The sequence below is a fragment of the Pygocentrus nattereri genome, chromosome 20 (genome assembly GCF_015220715.1).
Source record: "Pygocentrus nattereri isolate fPygNat1 chromosome 20, fPygNat1.pri, whole genome shotgun sequence".
Lineage (NCBI taxonomy): Eukaryota > Metazoa > Chordata > Actinopteri > Characiformes > Serrasalmidae > Pygocentrus > Pygocentrus nattereri.
The window spans coordinates 24839876-24851851 of record NC_051230.1 but is presented as its reverse complement, the minus strand read 5'-3'; the positions used below and the strand labels follow the sequence as shown (position 1 = coordinate 24851851).

Below are 11976 nucleotides of genomic sequence, written 5' to 3'. Positions count from 1 at the left end.
TTGCCTTTAAAGGCACTTGCATATAACGTGATACCCATTTGTTTAATGTAAAAATGCTGTTATCTGCATGGCTATTTTACAAAACCACTGCAGCAACTTCAGTGGGTATATATTCTGTTCTGAAGTCATTCTGTAAGACATACAAATAACAAAGCCCCCCTTACCTTTCTTGTCTTTGTGTTTGCAGATCCAGAAGGAAGACATTTGCGGTGTCCAGCAGTCGAGTTTGGTGGTGGTGGAACTGATTATGGTGGATCCTGATTTAACCACCCCGTACTCATTGGCAGAGACACCATCATGCTGCAGGAAATCCTTAAGGTAAGATACGTTCTCCTTCTACCTCTATAAAGGTTTTATTTAAGCCACTCAGTGTCACTGATTACCAAAAATGAAAACTTAACCTTTTTTTTTTCTCTCTTTTCTCACAGAAATATTCATTGAGTCATCAGTTTAATTTGAGGCTCATGCAGAAGGTAATGTCTTACCATTAGTAAAAATTATCTTATTTTATTTCCTGCTTGTGTGAAAGAGAGAGAGAGATATATGATTTTATTTCTTATGTTTTCAGAAAGTCTGCAAGCTGGACGCAGATCTGGCGTTCTCATACGGCTCAATGGGATATGGATATTCTCATCAGGTATGTGTCCAGAACAGATGTAGATTGTACTGTTATCTGTATAAGTGTAGCAGCCGTGTCATTGCTTATAGTAATAAAGATGGTGATGAGCATGTTGCGTTTTCTCTCCCTGTAGATCAAACATGCAGGAAGTACCATTGAGAGTCTGGTAGAGAAATCTCTCTTTCCCTGCTGCCCTCCTAATGAAGCCCGAGATCCATTATGGTAAGATTTACACCTATATTTCTTTTTTAAAATAATGCTTACATAGTTATAGAAAATGTATTTTTCCAGCTTTAACATTTAATTGCATAAGACACATTCAAAGCTGCTGTAAAACACTGTTCTAACTCAGTTAGTAACTGTTATGTTGCTAGTTTTTGTTAACAAACTAGTTATTAACAGTAGTAGTAGTAGTAGTAGTAGTAGTAGTAGTAGTAGTATCCATATAGACAAACTGACAAATGTGTCTGTCTTTCTCTCTCAGTAATGTGATCACCCCCTCCGCACGGACCCGACTGGACTTCATTCCCTCTGTGATGCTGCAAGCAGTGGCGCAAAAAGGGGGTATGCAGCGTATGCGGCGCATATGGGCGCTGCACTAGAGGGGCGCCAAAACGATGCCGGAAAATTATTTCTAGTCTGCATTTTCTGTAAGAGCTGTTTGTTCAAGTCTGATAATACACATCAAAAAACAGCACAGCACTAATCAGGCGCCCATCCACTCCGTCCCCTACCCTCCTGTCATTTGCTCCCAAACACAGGCGCTTGAGAACGCGCCCCATAGGGAACGGAAGAGGGAGAGAGAAAAAGATGTTGTAGGGATGAAGAAAAGCTTCTCAAAGTGGTTGAAAGACAGCAGGTTGGTCAGTTTATACGCTTTATTCACCTACGTCACCTTTGTCTACCAAAACTAGACTGTAGGGTACGAAAGTAGCGTTGGACCACTGGGTTCTAGCAAAGCTGCCTCACTGCTGCGTTCCCAAATGCACTTATTCAAAAATAAAGGAATCTAATAGAGGTCAAACCTTCCATAGTTTCCCCAAAGATCCCGCACTTCATCGGGAATAGATTCACACAATCAGAAGAGATCGCCTGTTCAGTTTTAAGATGTATGTTACTGTGCTAGCTAAGGCTAGCCATATTAATATTACCCAGCCAGCCAGATGAATGATAGCAGTGAGGCAGCAAGCTATCGTTAAAGCTAAACTTGGTTCTCCAGCTACGACCTTATTAACCCTGAACTGGTTATTTTCTCGGTTTAACTTCAAAACGAGTGACATTAGTCAAGCCATAGCTCTTTATAGTAGCCTGTTTAGCTAGCTAACCTAGCTAGTCAACATTCTAGTTAATATCCTAACCGTGGCAGCCTGGTCTAAAGCTCAGCTCGCTGGTGGCACTAAATCATCTTAAACTCTTAGTTTCTAGCCACATTCAGACACATTCAGCCTGTAACTGTTTTAGTTGAGTTTTCCTTTACATTTTTATTTATTTTGTCCTTTTATTTATTTAATTTTCTGTTTTACCTTTTTATTTATTTTATTCCATACTTTTCGCCTTTTACCTTTTTATTTCATTTATTTCTTCCTTTTATTTATTCTGTTTTACTGTTTATTTTATTTCCATAATTTACTTTTTTATATAAACTTGGTGTTTTAACCCTCTTTCTTTGTGCTTATATTTTATTATTCTAATTATTAATCTCCATTTTATTGCGTTACATTTTAGCCTGTCCACTTAGTTTATTCTGAATTATTTTATTTCTTCTTAATTAAATCCTCATTGCTTGTTTTTTGCTCTTACCATTTAATTTGTATTCTGTTTATAAAGTTCCTTATTTTAGCTTGCCTGCTTAAATATTTGATTTTAATTTTAATTTTTTTCAGTCACTTTAAGTTAAGGGGCGGGGTTTTGGGGGGGGCGCCGATAATATGTTTGCATCCACCTCAGAAAGTATGTAGTTGCACCCCTGCTTATTAGTGTGGACAGAATAAAACTGGGACCATTGGATTATCTAGTCTTCATACTTTTATTTTTTAAGTCAGATTGTGAAATCTATATAGTGAAATGAAAAGCTTCATGTAACCTCTCTGCTAACATCTATGACATCAGATAATCAATTCTCCCACAAATCAGCTCTTAGCCCTACAGTTCAAGGCGCAGCTTGGTGTAAAAAAACTGAAAGACGCATGCAAGTTTTCTTGGAATTGTGTAATAGAGTGCATCCTTCAACTTTCCAAAATTAAAAGAAGGTCCCAGACAAACTAAGAAACCATTTAATTTTTCATTCATCTTCTTGCTTGCCGGTGCCGTCATGGTTTTCATATAAAGGTAGAAATAGAAAGTGTTCAGGCTCTGCTTAAACTGGCTCTGTCCTAACATCATTCACTGAGGTAAAACTGTAGAGTGGGCCAGCAAAGACATTTACTAGCTGACTAGCTATCATGAATATACTAAAAATTTTACAATTCATGCCTCCAAAAGTTTAAATTTGTCTGTAAAGCCACTCAATGCTAACTACCTAGCTAACAGAAAACATTCCCACAACTTTGATTAACATTATTTAGATGTTGTTAATGTTAATGACACTGTCCAGTAATGTTAGCTAACTACACGACAGATAAAAATTCTGACATCATTGGTATAAAAGGTTCTTTTTAAAATTAGAGGATGTTAGGATGTACTTATGTATTATATTAGTCTGATAAAGCTGTTATTATATCCTCCTGTTCAGATGAGATGATTCAATTTTGAAAAATGTGTCAGCACATAATATTTTTTATTTCTACTTTGTATTAAGATGCTGCATGTAACTAAAGAGCATATATCATAAACCAGGGGTGCTCAGTCTTGGTCCTGGAGATCTACCACCCTGGAGAGTTTGGATCCTACAGACCTGACTCATATAGTCAGATGCCCCTGAAGGCCTTGTTTACTCAGATCCGGTGTGTTAGATTAGGGTTGGAGCTAAACTCTGCAGGGAGGTGGATCACCAACAGGACTGGGCACCCTTGTCATAGCACTATGGTCACGAATCCTCCTCCTGGAGATCTGCAGTTTAGTTATAACCTGCATCTTACATTGTGGTTGGAACTAGAAACTAGATCTTCAGGACCTGGGTTAGTGTCCAGGCAGCTATGCTGTTATTCAATCACAGCGCATGAGGCGGGTATTGCCTGAATACCTACCGGTCCGCCTGTTTTCGTGATTGCATGATTCTGCTTCAGACCAGGAGATGACGCCAGTTCTATACCTAAAACTCTGTCCAACTGCACTAAAGAAGCAGAAGATTGTGTTGTGGTCATAGTTGTATCTATGGTTGTGGTCAGCTGTCCATGCCTCCGCGCTCACACAGTGTTGTTGGAGGAACAGAATCCAGAGCTGAATTGTTGGAGGTAGGAAGCTGTCCGACACTTTGGCACTCACTGTTCTTCATTCACTCTGAGACAAAGAGCATTAATATTTTCCTAGTTGGGTTTAAGGCATGTCCTTTAGATCAAGACTGGGATTCTTGGCTTATCTTCAGTGCGTCTGTTGTTTTGTGTGTTAGTGTTATTAAGTAAGTCAGCTCCTTAATTATTGATCGTGTTAATGTGCTCGTTGTCAGGACGGGACTTTTACATGTGGAGGTGGGGTAATATGATTATTACCGGCGTTCGTCAGTGGTTTTAGTCCCGTCCGAACGCGCCATCTCAGTAATGTTTACCGACTGCGCCCTAACGCAGAGCGTTTTATGGTGTTTATAGTGAATGATTTACCAGGATAGTAAAGTGATTTCAAAGCGGTTTTATATAGAACCCTTTTCAAAAAGGTTCTATTTGGAACAATCTACAACCCATTCTACGTCAATCTGAAGAACTGCTACAAATTGATTTCACAATGCAAAGAACCCTTTCGTCATGCAAAGGGTTGAGTGTTTAGTTATATATAGAATCCCTTTATCTACAAAACAACGCTTGACGAATCGTCTTTTTTAAGAGTGTAGTTAGTTTCCTAGTCCTAGGCTTTGGCATACAGGTGTTTTGCTTTGCTTACTTGACCAGTCTACCGGCTGTTTTTTTTTCTTCAGATTTTTCTTAGTCTTCCAGATCTCATCTTGACTTCAGTAGTTGTCCTTTCATTTCTTAATGCCACTTCACAAAATCCCATTCATTTTTGCCATAGAGAAATCCAACTTAGGCCTGAAGTTTCTAATATGGGCCTGACAAACAACTAAAGAACGACTACCTTACTTCATTGGTCTGTGCGTCTGTTGAGTTTGAGTAATTGAGAGGGATATAAGATGGATGTTTAGGATTTCCTTTATTTACACTTTTTTGCCAGTTGATGTAAATCAGGGCATTAATGATTTAGATAAAACTACTTTTGTTGTATTTCACAATGACTTTGGATTTTCTGTTTCTTTTTTCTTCTTCCAGAAATGAATGGCATCCTGCTTCTAGTCTTCTGATCCTACCACTGACTTTCTTACACCACTCAAATTTAAGTAATGTTAAGCTGCTGAAACAGATTAAATATAAGAATATGGCTTCCAGAAGACACTCCTGTACTCAGCAAATGCCATCTGGAGCCCTCCACACAAAGACATCTCACAGAGAAACACAGAAATGCAGCAAGGACAGAACTCATAACTGCTCAGAGTGTGGAAAGAGTTTTGATCGACAGGGCAATCTCCAACACCACCTGCGTATTCACACAGGAAAGAAGCCGTATCACTGTACAGAGTTCATTTTACGTATCACTGTACAGAACTCATAACTGCTCAGAGTGTGGAAACAGTTTTACTCTACAGATTACTCTCCAACGACACCAGCATATTCACACAGGAGTTAAACCACATCACTGCTCTGAGTGTGGGAAGAGTTTTACTCAGCAGAGTTCTTTCCAACAGCACCAGCGCATTCACACAGGAGTTAAACCATATCACTGCTTGGAGTGTAGCAAGAGTTTTACTCAACAGAGTAATCTGAAAACACACCAGCGCATTCACACAGGAGAGAAACTGTTTCATTGCTCACAATGTGGAAAAGGTTTTAATCGACAATGTATTCTCCAACAACACCAGCGCATTCACACTGGGGAAAAGCCGTATTACTGCTCAGAGTGTGGGAGGAATTTTACTCAACAGATTCATCTCCAACAACACCAGCTCATTCACACAGGAAAGAAGCCATATCACTGCTCAGACTGTGAGAAGAGTTTTAAATCGACAAAGTACCCTCCAGCGACACCAGCAAATTCACACAGGAAAGAAGCTGTATTGCTGTTTAAAGTTTTTTACTCTACAGAGTAAGTTCAAAACACACCACCGCTGCTCAGAGTGTGGTTTCAGGAATTCAAATGCTTTTAAGACACACACGTGCACTAAGAGCAGTTGTAGAAACAGGCAGTAATGAGTATAAACAAAACACCATCCCAGGACTCACATTATACACCCAATTGTAAAATATAACTCAGTTGATTACGTACGGTTAACCCACCACACTTAGAATGCTCTTCCACTTCAGTGTTAACAGTTTTCTGTCCTTTTTGAGTGCTTTTATAAGAGATTATAACCTAAAACTGCCCTGAAATTTGGTGCTGATACTCCAGAACCATAGAACTGAATTCTTTGAAAATTAGGCAGACATTCTGCTGTAGGGAACTACAGCAGAACTACATTCTGACAATATGGATGCAATTGTAAAGTCTGTATAAATTGCCTGAAAATGAGTCTTCAGAACCATGGCTTGTGTGTGTCCGTTTTACATTGCTGCATAGCATTGTAAGGAAAAATCAGCATTTGTGTGACTGCATGCAACAGACCTTTGAAGATATACCCTTCCCAGCCTCATGCTGGAGACAGAGTTCTGTGTCAGATGATCATCGTATGGTTCAGAACATGGAAAGGGAAAGAAATGTACGCTCTGTAAATTTGTTTGTGGTGTGATGAAGTTGCCTTATTACTATAATTGTTTATATGGTGATAATGCATGTGTACAAGACATTCTCATATAGTGCTATACTATAAATAATTGAGCCTTTATTGTTAGATAAAGTTATGTTATGAAAAGGAGACTTATGCAAAACATTAACACTAAAGACCAAAACACTTAACACATTGAATAATGCAGGCACAAGCTAAGAAGGTTCAGGATATCTAATCATCATTGTTAGCTACAGGCATTTCAGTTGGCCAACTACATAGTGCTAGATCTGAATATTTGCCAATTTATCTATCAAATAATGTTTCCTTAAAAGTCAAACAGTGCTGCATGTAAGAAATGTGTTCTTTCTTGGAGAAATGCCATGCAGGCCTGTCACTTTTGTTAGTGCTAACAAAGCAGAGCAAAATCTGTAAAAAGTAATGATCAAAAGGTTCTCAGAATATAAGAATCTACAATAAAACTACAGATGGCAGTGATCAAATGGATGATGAACAAAAGGTCCCCTCCTGGGCCTTTCGTATCCCCGGGACGTGCATACACTTATCAGGCGTAACATTACGACCACTTCCTTGTTCCTATGCTCATTGTCCATTTTATCAGCTCCACTTTCTATATATAGTCCATCTGTTTCAATGCATACATTGTTAGCATCCTTTTACCCTGTTCTTCAGTGGTCAGGACCTCCATGGACCCTCACAGAGCAGGAAGTATTTGGGTGGTGGATCATTCTCAGCACTGCAGTAACACTGATGTGGTGGTGGTGTATTAGTGTGTGTTGTGCTGGCATGAGTGGGTTAGACACAGCAGTGCTGTTGGAGTTTTTATCTGATGTGAGAGCAGATATTTTTTAATGCAGATTTCATAACAAAAAGAAATGGATGGAAACCCAGCTTTAATGAATTTATTAATTGAAACATCCAGTAGTACTAAATATATCACAGTGTATAAAGGGGGGCACATGGAGTGTGGATAAGTGTGAAAGAGAGAAGAAAGAATGACAAGAGTGTCGGGACTAAGAGCACTCCAGCCTCAGCCCCAAGTCTGGACATGTGTTATGTTACTACTAATTAATTCTAGGTTAAGTTTTAAATTTAGTTTGTTCTCTTAAGCAAATAGGATTAAAAATGAAAAAGGTTAAAAAGCATTCTTACAAAAGTAAAGGAAAAAGGAAAAACAAACTTCAGTCGAGTTCTTTCTTGAAGGAAGGAAAAGGCCTTTCTTCATTTATTGAGCTTTAAGTGACAAGATGGTTCCCGGACAACCAAAATGCAAAGATATGTTACAAAGCATCCTTCTTTATACCCTCCCTGGGGTGAGTTTATCACCCCTCCCTTTTTATATGTCCTTTTTATAAGGACATATTTAATCAGAAATCCTGACAAGAGCCAGAGCTCGCTGGATATGAAGGGGGTTAGGTGGTGATCCATGAAACTACTCCCAGAAGTAGCCACAAATCCTTAACATTCAAATTTGTAATTGTAAGAGTAATATTTATTAATGCACTTTTCATTTTCTTCTATTCTACTAATCCAGTTTTTGAAAAAAAAGTAACAATAAATAAAATTAGGTAATTAATATTTCATTGCCATCATATCAACACATCAAATTGTTTTTCTGTTATTTTACATTTAAAAAACCCCCCCACAAAACTCCAGAAGTCACCCATGCCACGTGCACTAATGCAGCCCCATACTAAACTGTGCACTCAAACTGTTTGGGACCTTTCCTCTTTAACCCAGAGAGCATGGCTAGGAGTTCCAAAAAGAATAAAAATTTTTGATTTATTGGACCACTTTAGTCCATCTTCAATGAGATCAGGCCCAGAGAAGCATTATCTTCTCACCCTGTAAGGCCATGTTTGGGACACTGAATTTAGGATCTGTTACAGCAGTTTTCTTTACTGGGTGCTTGCTGCATCTGCTGTAGCATCTAACCTGCACAGTTACATATAGCTGACAATTTAAAAGTAGCATTATGTGAGAATGCTAGTCATTGACAATACAGGAAAATACACAATTGGAGTATTTAAACCACAAAAGTTTAAAACACTTTGCAGAAATATTCCATTTAATGTTTCTAGAACGAGAGTTACCAAAATATCCTACCTAAATGAGGGGTGATGCGTCATGTGCAGCCAGACCTTTTACAACTTTATTACAGGATTTTCAAACCTAGTGCTACAGGACTGCTAACCCATGGGAACAGTCTGACAGTACAGTATAGTTTATAATTTAGAGCAGACAGTATGTCAACACCTACAGATGCTTCATGTGACTGTCAGAACAAAAATGGGTATCTCCAAAAAGATACTATACAGGAGGAGGGTTTTTCTTACTTTACTTTAAGTCATTTGAACATGACAGCAGGCCTTCACACTAAAAAATTCATGAGGAAAGGACCGAAATGATCCAGAATTACTTGCAATCTCTCTTTACTTTAGCTTGCATTAGAAGCGTTTCTGCCTTTTCAGGTCAAGTTACTATGAGACAACTGTTTTTCTATGATTTGTTACAAGATGTTGATAATGACTTATTCTTTAGTACTCTGTATAAATGAGACACTTCCATTTTTATAGTTTGCTGATGTTTATTAAAAAGTTATGAAATTACTGTGCTGTACTGTGCTGTTTAGTTAACACAGGTTCTGAATCCTGCTCCTGACGTTTTCCCTGCTTTAACACTGTCATTGAGGGTTTGTTAATGCGCTGATTTGATTAAGGCCAACAGAGTTACTGAGGTGACTGTGCGCTGATCTGGAGCAAGGTTTCTTAAATCACTGTGGGCTTGAAACACCCTGAGGCTCATACTGAGGGGATCCCAGTGGTCCATACAGGACCTGCAATGGCAAGTTGCAATAAAATAATTACTGACTTAATGATAAACTATAAAATGTTTCCAAACAGAAAACAGTGAAAGGAGGTCTGCAAAACACAGCACAAAAGATTTGCCTCTTGACTTGAAACCAGATATTCTTCCTCTGCTGTTTCAGCAGCCCACCTGCAAAATTATGAACAAACTTTTAGGAACATTCTACATAATTTGCTACCATCCTGTTGATGTTTTAATGTCCACTGTTGCACATTACATCTTGCAGGATTGGACACTGTACTAAAAAAAAATCCTAAAAATTAAGTAAAAAGGTGAGTGTTCTTGTGGGCCTTCATGCCACAAACAAGTGGGCCTGGAGGTGGAAAAGGTTGAGACTGATCTGGAGTTTACCTGCTGTAAGAACTCATGTTGACATTCTGATGGAATTAAAGTATTAAGAGGCTTGTTTTTATAGCTGTAGAGCATTGTGGGTATAAAATGAACTGCTGTGCTGAGTTGAATGCTTCTGTTAAGGTGTGAAGAGTTTTGAAAGTCAACTTAAAGGTTTTCAATAATTGTAAAAAACAAATTGTAGTGTTTTAGTCCAGCAGGTGGCACTGTTTAATAAGGCATTATTTTATCAGTGGAGGCTGGATGTAGAGAAAGGTGCTTCATACTTGGTCATATTTGCAAACTAGTTATTTAACTCCAATCCTTCAATTTCTACTCTCACTCACAATCCCACCTTCAGCTCCATTAAACTCACTACAGTCTCTATTAGTTCATGATTATTACGCCATGTAACAATTTTCAAAAAAAATTATGTTCCCAGTTGTTAAGTGTGTTTTCCTGATTGTTTGTACCCTAAATGAATAGAAAAAAGTTATTATTCCCTGTAAACTTTGCTTTTGTGGTCAGCACAATGATATTTTGAAATTGATCTATTTTTAAGGATATTCGCCATATTTCAAGATACTTAAGAAGCTTCTGGAATTGTGAGAACTATCAAGAAGTTTCTAGAACTGTCCAGAATTATCTAGAACTTTCTGGGACTGTACAGAATTGTAGGTAGCTGTATAACTACAGTTATATAGGGCCACTATAGCCCTTCCTGAGAGACGGAGAGACATGATCTAATTGATTGGGATTGCATAGTAAGTGGGCAACAGCCATCACAGACAAAGGGGAATTGACCTAGACAGAGAGGTGTGAATTCATTCTCTATTCAGATTCTGATAACGACAGTATTCACACTTCACACCACACCCATTACAGGAGGAGCTTAGGAAGGACCACTACTTTCAAATGTATATATTGTGTGTTACTCTGCTACCGGGTGATCAGTCTTGCTCTGCTGAATCCTCAGTACACTCTTGTACTTTGATACTGCATGGAATAAAGATTGACCATTTTTATCGAGTTTGGAGAGACATCCTTTTTCCTTACAGTACACAGCAACTTAGTCAATTTAGATGGCATCAAGAGGTTGCATACATCCAGCAGACGCATTTTGCTATGTATGTGGCCATTTTATAAAGACAAATTGCTACTTCTGCACGGTGGACCCTTCCAAATGTTGCACTGGCAAAAATGCAACGCCTGTAACGTATCCTGACATTCCTTCATCTATTGCCCCAGTATCACACTGCCCTGAACTTCCTGTACCAACACCTCCAGACAGAGCAACACCACCTTCAGAAGAAAGCAGCAGGTCAGACACCCAGAAAGATGTTGAAGATCACGATTTCTCTTCATGTGCAGATGAGGAGCAGAAGCCATACTACCCTAACCAAAAAGACCTCAACGATCTGATCAGAGACCTTGGTCTCACCAAGTCCAACGCAATCAAGGCTCAAGCAATGGAACTTATTAGATGAAAGCGTCCAAGTCACAGGTCAGAGGAAGCGTCACCAAGTTTTTTCCACCTTCTTCAGTCATCAAAACGGACTGTGCTTCTGCAAAAATGTGGCCGGTAGGTATCACCTGTAACCCGAATGAGTGGCGTCTCTTCATAGACAGCTCATTCAAGAGCCTCAAAGCCGTGCTGCTTCACAATGGGAACAAGTACCCATCTCTTCCTGTAGCTCACTCGGTGCACCTGAAAGAGGAATACACCAGTGTCAAGATGTTGCTAGGTGCCTTGAAGTATGATGAGTATGGCTGGGAAGTTATTGGAGATTTCAAAATGGTGTCATTCCTGATGGGCCTCCAAGGTGGTTTTACTAAGTATCCTTGCTTTATTTGCCTTTGGGACAGCCGGGATACTAAAGCGCACTACCACAGGCGGGACTGGCCTCAGCAGACAGAGTTCACTGTGGGGAAGAACAATGTAAAGTGGGAGCCACTGGTGGACCCACGCAAGGTGCTGATGCCACCACTACACATCAAGTTGGGGCTCATAAAACAATTTGTCAGGGCTCCAGATAAGGAGTTGAGAGCTTTCAATTACCTCCAAGATCTTTTCCCTAAGCTGTCTGAAGCAAAGATCAAAGCTGGTGTCTTCGTCGGACCACAAATCAAGAAGATCATAGAGTGCAGTGAATTTCCCAAGAAGCTGAATAGGAAGGAGAGAGCGGCTTGGAACAGTTTTGTCGCAGTGGTTCGCGGCTTCCTAGGCAATCATAAA

The 11976-nt window shown here is 39.2% G+C and overlaps 1 protein-coding gene across 1 annotated transcript; it reads left to right on the top strand.

Annotated features, from left to right (window-relative positions):
- Nucleotides 1-440: 440 nt before the first annotated feature.
- LOC108443173 (C2 calcium-dependent domain-containing protein 6-like) lies at nucleotides 441-7129 on the top strand. Its single transcript, XM_037531652.1, has 5 exons — nucleotides 441-473; nucleotides 569-637; nucleotides 753-841; nucleotides 1104-1478; nucleotides 5035-7129. The coding sequence occupies exons 1-4, from the start codon at nucleotides 465-467 to the stop codon at nucleotides 1219-1221; spliced, it is 285 nt and encodes a 94-aa protein (XP_037387549.1). The 5' UTR covers nucleotides 441-464; the 3' UTR covers nucleotides 1222-1478; nucleotides 5035-7129.
- The last annotated feature ends 4847 nt before the right edge of the window (nucleotides 7130-11976 follow it).

What these genes read in the sequence shown, in the direction of transcription:
- LOC108443173 (XM_037531652.1), top strand. An exon ending in GATATGGATATTCTCATCAG is followed by an intron (nt 638 to 752) that starts GTATGTGTCCAG and finishes CTCTCCCTGTAG; the next exon opens with ATCAAACATGCAGGAAGTAC. An exon ending in GAAGCCCGAGATCCATTATG is followed by an intron (nt 842 to 1,103) that starts GTAAGATTTACA and finishes TTTCTCTCTCAG; the next exon opens with TAATGTGATCACCCCCTCCG.